The sequence below is a fragment of the Oryzias latipes genome, chromosome 15 (assembly GCF_053564925.1).
Source record: "Oryzias latipes strain Hd-rR chromosome 15, Olatipes_Hd-rR_3.1".
Lineage (NCBI taxonomy): Eukaryota > Metazoa > Chordata > Actinopteri > Beloniformes > Adrianichthyidae > Oryzias > Oryzias latipes.
The window spans coordinates 17,414,314-17,430,168 of record NC_136251.1 but is presented as its reverse complement, the minus strand read 5'-3'; the positions used below and the strand labels follow the sequence as shown (position 1 = coordinate 17,430,168).

General features: G+C 38.0%; 2 protein-coding genes across 6 annotated transcripts; one reads left to right on the top strand and one right to left on the bottom strand.

Annotated features, from left to right (window-relative positions):
* Positions 1 to 1,714: 1,714 nt before the first annotated feature.
* zgc:65997 (C-signal) lies at positions 1,715 to 5,863 on the bottom strand. 2 transcript variants are annotated; one of them, XM_004077278.5, is made up of 4 exons: positions 5,445 to 5,840; positions 5,084 to 5,261; positions 4,862 to 4,956; positions 1,715 to 2,468 (listed from the first exon to the last, which is right to left on the bottom strand). In XM_004077278.5, the coding sequence occupies exons 1-4, from the start codon at positions 5,769 to 5,771 to the stop codon at positions 2,277 to 2,279; spliced, it is 792 nt and encodes a 263-aa protein (XP_004077326.1). In that variant the 5' UTR covers positions 5,772 to 5,840; the 3' UTR covers positions 1,715 to 2,276. The 2 variants fall into 2 exon arrangements, with proteins under 2 accessions (XP_004077326.1, XP_078788632.1); XM_078932506.1 differs by lacking the exon at positions 1,715 to 2,468 and adding an exon at positions 2,533 to 2,772 and having other exon boundaries at positions 5,445 to 5,863.
* A 1,903-nt stretch (positions 5,864 to 7,766) lies between these two features.
* Positions 7,767 to 15,009, top strand: nphp1 (nephronophthisis 1). 4 transcript variants are annotated; one of them, XM_078932504.1, is made up of 20 exons: positions 7,767 to 8,119; positions 8,470 to 8,531; positions 9,055 to 9,115; positions 9,428 to 9,561; positions 9,734 to 9,917; positions 10,614 to 10,715; positions 10,858 to 10,994; positions 11,155 to 11,194; positions 11,295 to 11,382; positions 11,834 to 11,928; positions 12,011 to 12,139; positions 12,218 to 12,292; positions 12,364 to 12,474; positions 12,576 to 12,658; positions 12,759 to 12,835; positions 12,923 to 13,019; positions 13,902 to 14,017; positions 14,092 to 14,165; positions 14,294 to 14,338; positions 14,551 to 15,009. In XM_078932504.1, exons 1-20 carry the CDS (start codon positions 8,054 to 8,056, stop codon positions 14,839 to 14,841), a joined length of 2,067 nt encoding a protein of 688 aa, XP_078788630.1. In that variant the 5' UTR covers positions 7,767 to 8,053; the 3' UTR covers positions 14,842 to 15,009. The 4 variants fall into 4 exon arrangements, with proteins under 4 accessions (XP_078788630.1, XP_078788631.1, XP_078788628.1 ...); XM_078932505.1 differs by having other exon boundaries at positions 12,923 to 13,022; positions 13,905 to 14,017; XM_078932502.1 differs by having other exon boundaries at positions 11,152 to 11,194.
* The last annotated feature ends 846 nt before the right edge of the window (positions 15,010 to 15,855 follow it).

The following is a 15,855-nucleotide window of genomic DNA, read 5'->3' as shown; positions in this document are numbered from 1 at the left end:
GTCGGTCACCTTTTTTAGTGAAGAAAGCAGATTGAAAATTAGAAAAGGTTCAATTAAAAAAACAATCCCTCACCAGAAAAAAAAAAAAAAATATATATATATATATATATATATATATATATATATATATATATATATATATATATATATATATATATATATATATATATATTTTACTGTCTATTTTTTCCCCCCAATGTTTTATTTTAAGTAAAAATGACCAAATTTTGTCTAGACTAAAACATTTAGTAGAGCATACATCTTTTAAATAAAAAGTCTGATATCCTAAACACTCTTAATACATTTTAATGCAAGCATTATAAAGGTGATTGAAACCGCATATTAATAATTAAAAACACTATTGGTTCTTTTATTGAGAATTTGACATGGTCGATAATAAACATGGGCAAGGCGGGGGGACAATAATGCCTTTGTCTTCTGCTTCCTTCTTTTTTGGCTTTTCCCATCAGGGGTTGCCACAGCAAAACAACCTCTCCTTTGAGGATGAGTCGCATGATTAACTTGGCAATGTTTTACGCCGGTTGCCCTTCCTGATGCAACCCTCTCAATTTATCCGGGCTTGGTACTGGCACAGAAGCAGAGAAAGGAACAGGGAGCAGCCCGGAGTCGAACCCTGGAGTCACGGACGGATGGCGCCGCAGACCAGCAGGAGCTAGGGTTCGACTCCAGGCTGCTCCCTGTTCCCTTCTCTAACTCTGCCGGTTCCAAGCCCGGTTTGAGAAGGTTGCGTCAGGAAGGGCATCCGGCGTAAAACATTGCCAAATTTACCATGCGACTTGTTCGCTGTGGCGACCCCTGATGGGAGAAGGCGAAAGTGGAAGATTGTGATAAATAATAATAATATAATAAATAAATAAAGTAAAAGACTAAAAAAACACTAGGATGGACAGATGGACACATTGTACAGACATAAAAAAAATAACGGCACAAACAAGGCACAAACCGTTTGTGCCTGTCCCAAGCCCGGTAAATGCAGAGGATGTAGCGCGAGGAAGAGTGGAGGGATATGACACCCCAAACTGTCAGCACACTTAGACTTCCCCCCCTGATAACTGCACTCCATAGTGAGGCAGGCTAAATCAGGTCCTGATATTTGGGGCAAGATGATTGAATATGAGGTTTTGCAAAAGCACAGCTAGATTGACAAAACAATAAATAGTTGCAGTTATGAATTATGTTTTATATCTGATGCCACACAATCATTAGGTAAAGATATATGTACTATTAAACTGTTCAAGGACAGAAATGAATGTTTTGGAAATCCAATGTATTTACCCGTAACCCAAAGGATGTGGGAATCAGGTCAGTAAGATCCAAACATCCTTTAACAGGATTGAGTGCAGTGACAACCCTGGTAATTAGCCCCAGCTTACTATGTCTGCTGCACACATGGCATGCACAAGCACAACAATCACGCCAATTAGTGTAAGAAAAAATTGCTGGGAGAATATCTCCTACTTAAACAATATTTAAATCTGATATATTGAAATAAGTTAAACTTTAAATGTTGTTACCGTCTGTTTGGAAACCACCAAAGTTGGACTGTGATGTCACACCAAATCCTATTCCACAGAAATGTAAAAGCACACTTTGGATCTTTGCAAACAGAAACATTTGCTGCCTTTCAAGGAAGTTCCTCTTTGTCACTAGTCCTATTTCAAACATATTTTTAGTAAAATGACCAAGCAAATACTTCAAACCTCCAGCATATTTTAATGGTTTCTTATGCAAATACATGATTCTGTTCGACTTTTTGGTGAGTCACAGGACTGCATAAATGTAATGATTACAAATATAAAAATTAAACAGCATACATTCTATAAAAAAACTTTTAAAACGAGGTATCGGGGGTTTACAGAAAATCTCAGTTTGTACTTTTAATTATTCTGTAGGTCTAGATGGCGTGTAACAGTATAAACCATGCAGCTTTCTCCCCATTCTTCCAAAGTATTTCAGATGATAAACATTAGAGACTGTATATTTTCTGTGGGGTCACTGAGGCATGTTTCTTATCCATTCAAAGTTTTGTATTTCTGTTTAGTATAAAATCCTTTGCTCTTTTTTTTAAGCAAAAGGAATAGAAACAAGATTAGGACATTTATTATATTTAAGGCAGAACATAAGGTTTATTTATTTTCTACTCAGAGCCTGTTTCAGTTCTGTTATTTGAGACATCCAGCTCATCTCAGGACACTCATCTTATACAGTCAGTTCAAGAAGCGTAACTTCTCTTTTGGTTTTCCGACTTTGTTTTTCTACCAAGGAAGTTCGGTCCCATCCCAGTTGTATGCCTTTCCAGTTTTTTCAATACTTAGTGAGTTTATGATGCTCATTAAACAGCTCACAGACTGTTCAGAACTAAACAACTTGTCCTTTGGAACATTTTTGTGATAAGGCCTGGAGAGCTCTGTGTTCACGGTACCTGGATGTAAAGACACGCAAACCACCTGAAAGAAGAACAAAATAAGGTAAATAACAGCAATAAGCATTTATGATGCAAAATTTTAAAAATGCATCATCTAAGACTTTACTGAATATACGGTATGGAATAAGAAAACAATTGTCATTTGATTTTTTTTTTAAATAAAAGACATGAAGTCAATCTCATTGAACATATCATATGTTAGTCCCACAAGGAGTGGATTTAAGGGGACGTTGGCCTTGTGTGCAGACAGAAAGGTGCAGGCATAAAAAAGCGGACTTGCTGGGTGAGATATACGGATCAAGAGCATGGCTTGGTGCTCCTCCATACTGCAAATATGAGATCTGCCATGAAAATCTGCCCACACACAATATCATTTGACATTTTTAAACAACAATGTACGCAATCCCACCTTTAAGCTCCTATTATCTGACCATTTCCTTAAGCGCAACAGCGATCACAGCTAAACTATACCCAAACCTACAGCATACATCCTGAAATACTTTCCGAATTATAAATCTAAATAAAAGGGATGCATTTCTTTGGGTTGATGAAAGTTTGTCTGTTAACATCAGAGACTTCTCAGTCGCAAGTTGCACCAAAGTCCAACACATCTACAGTCAGGACCATAAATATTTGAACAGAGACACATTCTTTCTAATTTTGTTTCTGTACATTACAACAGTGAATTTTAAATAAAAAAACTCAGATGCCACTGAAGTGCAGACTTTCAGCTTTTATTCCATGGGTTGAACAAAAAGATTAGATAAAAATGTGAAAAACTAAAGCATTTTTTAAACAAAATCCCTTCATTTCATGTTAAGTAATGCAAACTCCAGGCCTTTTATCTGCTTCACTTATAATAACATAACAAGAGAATTGCCCACACCTGCCCGTGCAATAGCATGGAAGTCAATTGTCCAATTACTTACTAACCCACGAAATGAAGGGATTGTGTTAAACCCTTGTGCTATCCTAGACCCACTGGATCAGGGGTTTCAAACATACGGCCTGTGGGCCGTATCCGGCCCGCAAGATGGTTCAATCCGGCCCAGTCATGAAGAGTAAAAATTATAAGGATGTTTAAAAAAGAAAGCACGTTTCTAGTCCATTCCTGTGGCGAGTTATGATTTTTTAAAGACATAACTGAAATGCGCAAATCTGCCACTAGGGGGAGTAAAGGAAAAGCAAAACAGGTGAAACAGCATATCTTTGAACGTGCCAAAAGCGAAACCTAACAGCTCTGTGTCTGGATAAGAGGTTATTTGGTTCTGCGCTAGCCTCATCGCTGTTATGTTGCTATAAGAATGATCAGTTGTGACACCATAATGACCAAAATGTTGTCAAAAAGGAAAAAAGGTTGAAGTGGAGTGAAAGTGAGCTTTCCAGGAAAATAAATGTTTTATTTGTTCACGGAACTGAATGCAAAACCTGAATGCTTGGTATGTCATCAAAAAGTGCTCAAAGAATATAACTTTCAGCATCACTATGAGACTCATCACAAAGAAAAAGCTTCACCATTTGCAGTTAAGAAAAGAGAAGATTTACTAACTATTAGCTGGACTGAAAGAACAACCATCTGCTTTTACTGCAGCGTGATGTCAGTGATAGAGCAGTGACACCTAGATACCTTATTGCAAACAAGTTGGAGCAAACATCCAAAACATTTTCGGATGGTGAACTTATTGAAAAATGCTGAAGGATGCAGAAGTCTTGTGCCCCAAAAAGCAGTTGACCTTTGCTAGCATAAGTCTGTCAAGGATCACGATTGCAGATACAACATCTCTGAGGAGACTTGGGCGCCAATTGAAGGAATCCAGTCATTTAAACTGTGCAAAGTAAACAAAAACTGACACATCCGATGCGAACAGCGAAATCATCATCACCTTCCTGAAATAATCAGCTTAAGGTCTTTCACTAACATTTTCTTATGACCTGCATTGGAATAAAAATAAAAAACAAACTTTAAAAATATTTTTCCTTTCATTTTGTAACAGTAGTATTCAGCAAATTTCAAACAAGTTTTATAGTTTTTAGATTGGTACTATGAATATTACAGCATGCAATGTGCATTGTAACAAATTATTTTATTTTATTTTTCGTTTTCTTAAGTTTGGGATGTATTCTGTTATTGGCTAACATGGCTCTGATATTATGGGGTGGATAAGAAACTCCAAAGTGAAAATGTCTGGAAATACATATTTAAAGTAAATATATTGCACCTTTAGATTCCATTGTTAATTAAAAGGCAATCAGAAATAAGAGTTAGTGGCTGCTTTTTGACAAATGGGAAGCTATTTCTTATTTTTTTAATAACCTACCTTTGGTTTTTAAACGTTTCATTTGTGTTTTTCCAATAGTTTTTAATCTGCATATATGGATGATTTTTTTTTAGGTAAAACAGTAAAGCTATGACACCTTTGGTCGACTGCGGCCCAGCTCTATGGACAAATTCCTGGTGGCCATGTTCAGAGCTGCTTTGGACATTCGATAGCTATACCAGCCTCCAAGTCCTGGGAAGAGAAAAATAATACTTGATCAGAAGGAAGTCATTGTTTTTTTTTTCTCTCTGCTCAAAGTTTGCATAGATAGAAAACACCCACAGAAAGGGCTTCAGAGACACATGCGTGTGGTAGATACCATTGTCTCCAATGGAGCCTACTTTGGCTGTAATGTTGACTATGATGCCGCTGTGCTGCTTTGCTTTCTCTGAAGGCTGTTGACCAAAACCGCCAGCACCCTTCTGCAGGAGGGGGGAGAAATATTTGGCCATGACCAAGGGACCCACTGTGTTGGTTGTCAAAGTGGAAACGATCCCCTGAAAAGCAAAGTTTCAATTGTCATAAAGGAAACTCATAAGAGAGCAATCTTTTCTTTTATTGTTTTGCATTTGTTTAGTTTTTTTATATGACTGATTGGGCTCCCTCCCTTCCTCCACCCTTCATGAATGAATCATGATAGAAATTCACATTGCATGGCCCTTTTGAGTACAGTACTGTACCTGTGCAGAAACGTCCCTCAGGCTGGTCTCTCCTTTTCCGGAAGGGTGAAGCATAGCAGAGGAGTTGACAAGAAGATCAAGCCTCCCAAAGGCCTCCTTCACCTGCTCTGCGGCTCCACGGATATCATCCTCCTGGTTCACGTTCAGCTTCAACATCGTGAGTCTGGCCGGATGTTGTCCAATCAATCCACGCAGCTCGTCTGCCCCGTCCGGGTTTCTGCAAGTCGCTATTACGGAAGCGAACTGGTTGTTTTTTAATATATGTTTGCAGAACGCAAGCCCCAGTCCTCTGCTGGCACCTTGAATGAGAGCTATGGGGGCAGCCATGTCAAGAAAATAACAACACGTGGGACTGTGAAACGACGTACCACCTACTATTTGCTGCTTTCAAGTACACCTACGGAGTCGTAAAGTAGAATTTTTGGAAGAAAATAGGTCGTAGAAGTGAGAGTATTCAAATGGATTAAATATTCAAATAATTTTCATTGCCACAAATAATGGACAGTAAGACTGACAAGTGACCCAATATATTCTAATTATTCAATTGTCCACTTTCTATCTATAAAAAACTGAAACTAACGAAGTAAACCTGACTACAACACGTTTCACAACAGTTGAAGTGCGCCCCCTATGGTCATTTAAAAAAAGACTTACACAACTGTCATTTTGCGCATGCGCACACAATTAAAGGTGAGGACGGTGAATTATAAAAGGCCAAACAATCCCCCTCCCCCCAACAAATGTAAGCTAAAATAATGCTTAAAAAAACTGAATATGTTGAAATATAGTATTTTAAATTTAGACCAAAATGGCTGAAGTGAATATTTGTAAATAATTAGATATTCTAAAAACATGAATGATTTTTCAAAAATAACGTCGATTTGATTGATTTTGATTTTGATTTTTTGATTTATTTCAAGCATTTTAGTCAAAGCAATATATAATTTACACATATTTATCAAACTCATTACGTAAATGTTGAAATGCATAGATTAAAAAGACAGAAAAAAAAAAAATCAAAACTTCACTTAAATCACATTTGCTTAAATAAATACAGTGATTAACTAAAGTCAAGTAGAGCTTGATTTATTGCCTGAAAAGGAGTGGAAAGAAGCCAAAAACCCCTATTGAGTTAATTCATTTTATAGTTTTATAGTTTTTGTAATCAAGTTCTGATCCGATAGATTCTTTTCAAGGAACAATATCCAGTGTCTAGTAATGATTGAATATCTTCAGAAAACATTCATTCTTGATTTCAGTAAACAGTAACGGTAACCATTATGTAATAACAATTGATTATTATTAGAACACATTATCACATTAAACCAGTAATTATTGCTGCACATTGCATATCAAGTAAGGAAAATCAATAGCTTATTGATTGTAATTCAAACATTTTAGTAATCATTTTTGCACATTAATACTCATTGGTTGTAATGATTATTTCACCACAGTCAAGTTCACACATATATTTGGAATTATTCACACACGTGTTGATCCTTAACTCCTCTTATCTTCATATTGTGAATTCAAAGTTTCTTTATACCTATTCTTCAATAGTTGGATATTTGAAGATTAAGTTCATTACTTAACCCGTTCCAAAGTTTAGTTCCACACACCGACACATAGAAACTTTTCTTTGTTTTTCTTATCCATTTGATCCTAAAGTTCCTAAATCTTCTCAGTTTGTAGCTTCCTAAGAACTGTTTTTGGATATTGAATGGTAATGATTCCCGACTAGCTCTGTAGAGAAGTTGTGCAGTGTAAAAATCCACAAGGTCATACAGTTTTAAAAGTCCAGATCGATGAAATAAATTAAATAAATCAAGATATCCGGCTTTATGTACATTTCTGATGGCTCGTTATTTAAGTAAAAAAGAGGATGTAGTGAGGTATTACAATTATTCCCCCAAATTTCTATACAGTAGGTGAAATATGGTACTATTAAGGTGCAGTACAATAAATATATACTGTCGTATTCTAATATATATTTAGATTTATCTATCATTGAAATACTTTTTGAGACTTTAGTTTGTATGTGTCTGATGTGTTGCTTCCAATTCAATTTGTCGTCGATAACAACCCCTAAAAATTGGATTTCTGTAACACTTTCAATAAGGACATTATTTATTTCAATTGAAAGCTCAGTAATGGCGTTGTAGTTACCAAAAACATCACTGTGGTTTTTTTGTTTAAAAAATGCTATATGAAATTATTTTTTTTCCAGTAAAGAAAACTTTTAGAAAGGTTCATTTTAAATTCGTGTAACGTCAGCTTTTCTTACAGCTGCTTACATTTTTTGGCCATGTTTCACGCCAGGCCACTGGGGGGCGGTAACTGCGCATTATTTACTTGTTACTGAAGCAGGGATAGTCGCGTTTCAGATATTTTTGCATTTGTTTCTAGTTTTACAAAGCTTATCTTTAGTATTCAAACAATGCGTAATACATAAAAATATACTTTTAATACATAAAATATTAATACGTAACATTTTTTAACGATTTACACAAAAGTATGTTGCCTAGCAACTAGTGATTCTGGCGTCATATTAGCAAGCTAGGCGTTTGGCTAACAAATGAGACTTTCTTCAGACCCAAAATAGAGCCTAGATGCCGCTTAAAAGAAGAGGACCGTTACAACTTGTCCAGAGAGAAGTGGATGAACTAAAAAAGCAGGTGTGTTTTATAATAGCACCCTCTCGTGTACAATAAACTAACCGTAAAAAGCAGTGTTGGGCAGGGTAAGAAGAAATAAATCTTGATTTGAAGCCTAGATGTTGCATTTTTAGGTAGGCAAATGTAAAGTAAACCCCTGTAAACTTGTGCTTTTGAACAAGTCCGATTTAAGCAACGGAGATGCAGGCAGATGTGAATAATAGCACAAAGAAATATTTTATCATTGAAAAGCTAGAAGGCATCCACTGATCAGATCATTGAATTAAGCAACCGAGATATTATTATTCAAAAATCATATACCATACAATTAAACATACTCACAATTTCTGTAATTTTTTTTCCTAAAACAGGTCGATAATTTGGTAAAGGATGTGCAAAGTAAGGTTGGATCTAATGAAGAGGCTTTTCGAAGGTATGAATCGTTTCTATACTAGTTTCATTGCTTCCAAAAAGCAGTGTCTGTTCATTAGCCAAACAAGAGCAAATAGCTATAAAACTAAAAACTGTAATTCCAACTATAAATGTTAACTTTTTTTGTCACTGTTATCTTAAGTACACAACAGAGTCCACACCCATTATACATGTAAAAATGTAAACATTATGCTTTCAAGAAACACGTCTGTGAAAGCTTTCACAATAAATAGCAAATTAACTAGGAGCTTCTCAAAATATCATTGGATCACATCGTTTCTGCTCTTCTTAAGGCTGGAAGTCTGTCCAGATTTTCTCTATACATATTTTTACCTTCAGTGGTGATCTTTATAGTTGGATGGATATTGATGTTGCTTTAAATACAATTTTATTGTTGGATTTTACAGTTCTTTGTCTCTTTTTATTAGAGTAAATTAATACTTAAAGAAACTCTCAGTTTAAATGTACTATCGCAAACAAGAAGTGTTAAATTAAACTTGTGTTGCATTTATATTTCCCAACAGATGTCAAGATCTGCAGATGTCAGCAGAGAAGACACTAAAGACTTTGCAAAAGCTCACAAAGGTTCATATGCCTCCAACTGTCATTTGTAACCCTTGTGCTATCCTAGGCACTTTAACATTGGGAGTTGGGTCATCTAGACCCACTAGACAGTGCTCTGAACCTTTTTTCTTCAATGATTTGTGATCTTCACTGGTGTCCATGGATTACATGAAATCTTTCCACCTTTATCCACCTTTGTCATGGTAGGGAGAACACGTCAATGTAAGGGTGGGGTCATCTAAGATAGCACAAGGGATAATAGGTGCAGCAAAGTAAGACAACAGTCTAAGTAGTCAGTGATGTCACTTTATAATGTGATGTACTGTTTTGCAGGCCGAGGAGCCAGCTCCTGTGGGTAACTATGATCAGAGGAAACAGGAAGAAGAGCGACGGCTGCAGAAAATCGTGGAGCGTCTGAATGATCTTTCTCTGGATCTTTCACCACCTGGACCCAGTCGTGACACCGGGTCAGCTCCAGCAGAATATAGAGAAACAAATTCCAGACTCATCATTTTTTACAAGAAGTTCCATTTGCAATTATCCCTGCTGCTGTTGAGACTTCAAGAGTCTCCCAGAACCAGAGATATTTGTGTGTGTGTGATGGAAAACTTAAACTTCCTATCTTGTCTTATTCTACAGTGACGTTTCAAAGGATGAGAGTCAAAGGGAGGCTAATGAAGATGAGGAAAGCAGTAGTGATGATGACAGTGATGAAGACTCAGATGATAAAAAGGCTGTAAAGCCACCATTACAATCAGACCTCTGGATCTACACTGTCCTGAGTGATTTCAAAGGAGAAGAGGAAGGAGATCTGTCAGTTCAGGTAAATCCCCCCTTTTCAGAAAGACTGAAGCTAATTTTATGAATTTGTTTTTTTCTTTCTTTGCATTTTTAAAAGTAATGTAGCAAAAGAACATCAGCTTAAATTGTGTGTCAATGTATGCATGCAATATAAAAACTTATTTCACTTTCCAGGCACCTTTTAAATGAACTGCTTATGTGTTGATTCTTGGCAAAATTGGAGCATTAGTGTTATTTGAATGTTGAATGTTATTTGAATGCAGTACTTGATAAAATCAGAAGATGGAGCCATAGCCACTTCATGGCAAATAGTTGTACTTTGTTTAACCTTTGTGCTATCCTATGGGGTCAAGCTTACCATTGACATGTCCTCCCTACCATGACAAAGGTGGATAAAGGTGGAAAGATTTCATGTAATCCATGGACACCAGTGAAGATGACAAATCAATGAAGAAAAAAGGTTCAGAGCACAGTCTAGTGGGTCTAGATGATCCAACTCCCAATGTTAAAGTGTCTAGGATAGCACAAGAGATGAAAGACGATCCATCTTAATAGGTTTTCCATCAACATGCTTTTAGATTTATAGCCTTTTTAATGTTGTAAAATCATATTCTCCTCATTTAATTCAGTGTTTAAAAATGTGCTTCTGTGAAAATGTGTTTTGTACGTAGCTCCTGGCCAACAAAAACCTTAAGTCTTATTGCTGTCTCTTTTTCAGAGAGGAGAGGTGTTGAGGATCATCCGAAAGACGGTGGATGGTTGGTGGCTCGCTCAGGACTCGAAAGGCAACAGAGGAGTGGTTCCAAAGACATTTCTGAAGGTACATGGTCCATTTCAGACACCTTCACTCAGATTTATACAGTTTTAGATATTTAAATAAATATTTGCTCTTCACCGAGAAGAAGAATAAACTGAAATGCAAACAAAAATTAAAGACTGTGGAGGTGAACATTGTCTTTTAGTTTGGCTGTGGTGTTGATGATGACAATGAGGAAGACAATGGCGATGAAGAAGACAGCGAAGAAGAAGATGAAGCTGAAGATGAGGAGGTAGAAGCAGAAGTTGGCAAAGACTTCAATGGTGAACAGGACAAAAACAGGTTCAGTTGAACTTTGATGAACATCTCAGAAAACTTTTGTGATATAAATCAGAGTATCCGTCAAGAACAGAACGTTCTTATAGTTTTCATCATTTACTTAATCAGTCAAAAAGCAAACTAACAAATATCTGTGCTTGTCCTTCAATTGCTTTGACAGCAGTGTCTCCAACTGGTCGACGGTCAGAAAGGCTCTGAAAGAGGTAAACTCTACAAAAATTTAGTTTTCCTCTTTTAGAGCTAACAGGCGCGGCTTTAAAAAAATAAAGTTAAAAATTAAAGTTGAAATTTCTCATGCTTCAGGTTGATGCAACTGATGTGCTGTCAGCCATGGGAGCTATTCCACCGGGATTCAGACCATCCACTCTCGGTAAACTGCTGGAGGAGGAAGGTAATCTTTTGCTAACAGCACTATTTGAACGCAGTAAGAGCTTAGTACCAGGGCAGATCACGGTACTCTGACAATAGCTACTATTTCCGTCTTTTTGTTTTTTAAATACCACAGATATCCGACTTTCTGGTGTAGAAAACTGGACCGGACAAGACTAGTGACCAGTTTGTCCTAATGTGTTTTTGCCCGATTGTAGACGATGTTTCATGAAATGAAAAGTTCTCTAAAAATTCACCTTAATGTACATTTTATAAAATAGAAAGTGTTCACCAGTCTCCCTGTGTGTTTGGATTCACTTCCAGTTATTTCTTACGATGTGTGTGTGCCAGAAAGATAGTCAGAGTGAAGGCATTTCAGTTGATAACCGCAGTCTTCCTCACCGCTGCAGTTGAATCTTCTGTGTATAAACTGATTAAGTAACAAAGCTCTTGATATGTGCGTAATGTCGCAGGTGAAACGTACAGGGCAAGTCGCTACATTAAACCTGAGCTCAGCCAATCTCAGCTCTCCTTTAAAGACCTCCTCCTGAACCCAGACACCGGCAGGGTGAGCGTGACCATCTCCATTTTTTTCTCCTCTGTTTATGTGGAGATGTGGGGGCTCATAATAGTGCTTTCATTTGACCTAGGTACATGCTCGCCAGGTCAAGACCAGTGTTTGCTTCACTTTGTGGAGTTGCAGGTTGATTCCCACTCCTGGGGTCGGAGTTCAGGTCCTCAGCAGACACGTCCGTGTCTGTGCCTTCGATGGATCACAGGTAGAGTTTTAAGTAAGTCCTGCCTCAGTGGCAGAGAAGTGGAAATTCATGTTCCTTATTAAACTCCTTGTGTTTTAGGTTTTGAGTAACATCCACACAGTCAGAGCAGCATACAACCCCAAGAACCCCAAGACATGGAGCTTTTCTCCAAAGGTATGTCTAACCAGTTTTATGTCCCATCATCTAAAAAGAGTATTAGTACTTATTTGTTGATTTTTTTGCAGATGACCGGCTTGCTGCCCGTCCTAATGGACGGAGACTGTTTCTTGCGCTGCAACTCTGTGTCTCCTAATCTAGGAATCCTCTTTGAGCTTGGAGTCACTTTTATTCGAAATGTAAGAGTTAATGCAAAATAAAAAAGAGAATTTTTTTTGCCACAGGACTGGGAAATTAGACTTTGTGGAGCCATATTTGTCTGATGTTGCTCTGCTTTTAGTCAACAGGGGAGAAAGGAGAATTGAGTTGTGGTTGGGCCTTCCTGAAACTATTCGACGAGACTGGAAATCCACTCTCTAACAAGTAGAAACACAAAACTCTTCAACACATACCAGCTAAATGATAACCGTATGCTATGAGTCATTTGTCACAAACACCATATAATGTCGTTTCATGTGTTTAGGACGTACGAGCTGCCAGTGAATGGTGGCACTCCGTACGACAAAGATGTCACATTGGAGACTTCAGTCTCAAGAGGATGTAAGAGCATCAGAAAGTCTAATGTTGTCATGACGCCAGAAAAACTGTGCTGATGAGTGCAAACTGTACACCTTCTCTCCTCCTAAGCCCCTGGCAGTGTTTTCCAACAGATGCTCAATGCCAGGCGGCTGCCCAAACTGGTTGTAAAGATGAAATCGACCAATCGTCGAACCAGAACGCAACTATGGTGGGAGGACCAATGTCAAAAGCCTACGGCAAAGCCTCAATGCATGCAGTAGATCATGGGAACTGATGCTGGATCAACAAATTCCTATTAGGTGTAGCCGCACACATTACTGACTCACATGAGTCCAAATAATTGCAGTGATCAGAGGAAGGCGATTTTGGGTTTTTACTGTATCATGCTAAGCTAGGTGCAACTATATTGGTCTAACTCTACAACATAGCAGAAATGTGTTATTTTTCAACAAAATACAACTCAGATTTTGGCTTTTTTAACAGGATAGTAAAAACATCGTCTACGTTAGTTTGCACTTTTTTTCAAACACGCTAATTTCAACATTTTTCTACCATTCCCAGATGTTCTCTTCCACTTTCCTGCTTTTCTTTTCCTTCATATAGTTGTCTTGTTGATATAATCTAAACCAGGGGTCTGCAATCTTTAACATAAATGGAGCCATTTTTCAAGTTTTTTACAGACCATAAATGTTAAAACCTAACTGACTGACAAACCTATTGTTTTTTCAAACTGTTAGCATTTTTCTTCAAAACCACAATGGAGGGATAAATGAGGCACACATGGCCCCAGAACCTCAGGTTCTAGACCCCTGTTCTAAACAAATGGGTTCCATCAGTCACTTGTTATGTCGTCTCATAGAAGTCAAAGTGTTTTTTTTTTTGTTATTTTAATCAGATAACATTAAGGGAATGATTTGAAGCAAACCCAGACAAGACGCTTTTAAACCCCCTTTCAAATCTTATTTTCCAAGTCATGTATTGACTTATATTTTCTTTTTCCAGGTAAATGTTGATTTGATTTGAAATAAACTTACTACTACTTAAACAGTTAATGGAATTATAAAGTCCTTTTTTCTCCCTCCTCCTTCAGTGTGCTTCCAGAGACTCTTCTGCACTGTCTGAGCTGCGTTAACCTCCTGGCTCTGCACCGACAGCTGCTGGCCGAGGCTCTGCTGATGGACCGCGTTTCCATCCAGAACGCAGGTACCGCATACCAGATCTCCACACATTCCCACGACTCAGCGGGATCTCCAGGTCCTCCTTTGTCTCTGTTTCAGATCTGATGTGCAGTCCGATACTCTCTAGCTTTCCTGTGCTGCTGGACCAGACGGACCTGCTGGACGCTCTCAGGGTCTGAAGGGAGAACTTTGTTTACCCATTTGCCTTTAAATGCTTTGCAAATAGGATGCATTCATTTGTAGTAGTTTTGAATGTATTTGAATGGAAGTGTAATTGTTTTCTCACATTCAAATCTTTCAGAGTGCTTGGTTGGAGGCTGAAAACGGCATGAGCAAAGCGCAGAAGGTGACTATTCCTCCTCCGTTATTGAGGAGATATACACACCCTTCTTTCAGCAGGGAGGAATACATCTCCACATTTAGTATTTAGTGTGGTAGCAAACGTAGAAGCCTGTTTGTGCAATAACATCACAGGCCTGCAGAGGATGCTGTCAGAATGAAAATCCCAGTGCTTGCTGGGCATTGTTGATGGACTGTTGCCTGTCAAATATTTTTCAGAGAGATCTTTCATATCTGAAGCAAGAGTTCACTAAAGTCTACTTGTCATCTGCATACTTCCTGCTTCACTCGCCATCCTTGCCCAGTTATTGCTGGACAGACCAGCCCTCAGAGGAGCAACGAGCCAGAGTCATCTATTCAACTCTAAGCACTCTCCAAACCTCCCAACAGAGTAGCGGACAAGTGGGAAATGCAGACATCTTCTCTGACTCAACACAGGAACATCTGGCTTTTGAAATAAGTGAGATGACATTTGATCTCCTCCAGGCAGCTGTCTTTAACCAAGAATAAGTCTCTTCTGTTTTTTTATCATATTTTTGGAGATATAAATGATTGTTTTTCTATTATTAAAATCTGTAATAGCAGACAAAAGACAGAAGCAGTGAGATTTTTGTTGGCAGATTTTTTTTTGAACTCAAAATGTTGCCAGACTGATTAAAGAACACTTTCAGATAGTAAGTGGCTTCAGTCTTTTGCTACATACATGACATGCCTCAGAATCTGTTTGTACTGTTCTTGTTTACATTAGTACTGGGGGGTATTCCAGAAAGCAGGTTATGCTAGCTCCCACGGTAAGTTTGAGACTAAAGAAGCAGATAACCACAGCTTTCGGTTCCAAAAATGGAGGTATTTTTCAGTGTATGTCAAGTTGCCATAGCAACTCATGCTCTAAACGTAACCTGGTCTGGAGCAGGTTTAGTTGAAGCAAAGTCCAATCTAGCCTTCCTGTTCTTGGGGCTCATGAGTGGCTTGCATCTTGCAGTGTACCCTCTGTATCTACTTTCATGCAGTCTTCTTTTTATGGTAGACTTGGATATTGAAACGCCTACCTCCTGGAGAGTGTTGTTCACTTGGTTGGCTGTTGTGAACAGGTTCCTCTTTACTATGGAAATGATTCTGCGATCATCCACCACTGTTGTCTTTCATGGACGTCCTGGGGTGTATTCCAGAAAGCAGGTTATGCTAGCTCCCACGGTAAGTTTGAGGCCAAGGAAGTTGATAACCTCAGCTTTCGGTTCCAGAAATGGAAGTATGTTTCAGGGTAGGTCAAGTTGCAATGGCAACTCATGCTCTGAACATAACCTGGTCCGGAGCAGGTTTAGTTGAAGGTTAGTTTGTTTACAGAGAGGTGAAGCAGCATGGTGTGTCCATTTGAAGATGAGTTAGTGGATGAAGAAGTTCAGATAATACTTTTTTCCACCACGAGAGGGTGATAAGACCACATATGGATGTTGGAAAAATAAACTTTTTTACATTGATCTAACTTAAGTATTATAATCATTTTTTTTAGTTAGGTCAGCTTAA

Coding starts and splice junctions, on each gene's coding strand:
- nphp1 (XM_078932502.1), top strand. CDS start 8,054: ATGCCGCTTAAAAGAAGAGGACCGTTACAACTTGTCCAGAGAGAAGTG. Junction 8,120..8,469: donor TGGATGAACTAAAAAAGCAG/GTGTGTTTTATA, acceptor TTCCTAAAACAG/GTCGATAATTTGGTAAAGGA. Junction 12,836..12,922: donor GACTTCAGTCTCAAGAGGAT/GTAAGAGCATCA, acceptor TCTCCTCCTAAG/CCCCTGGCAGTGTTTTCCAA.
- zgc:65997 (XM_004077278.5), bottom strand. CDS start 5,771: ATGGCTGCCCCCATAGCTCTCATTCAAGGTGCCAGCAGAGGACTGGGG. Junction 5,262..5,444: donor TGAGGGACGTTTCTGCACAG/GTACAGTACTGT, acceptor TTTGCTTTTCAG/GGGATCGTTTCCACTTTGAC. Junction 2,469..4,861: donor TGGGCCGCAGTCGACCAAAG/GTGTCATAGCTT, acceptor TTCTTCTTTCAG/GTGGTTTGCGTGTCTTTACA.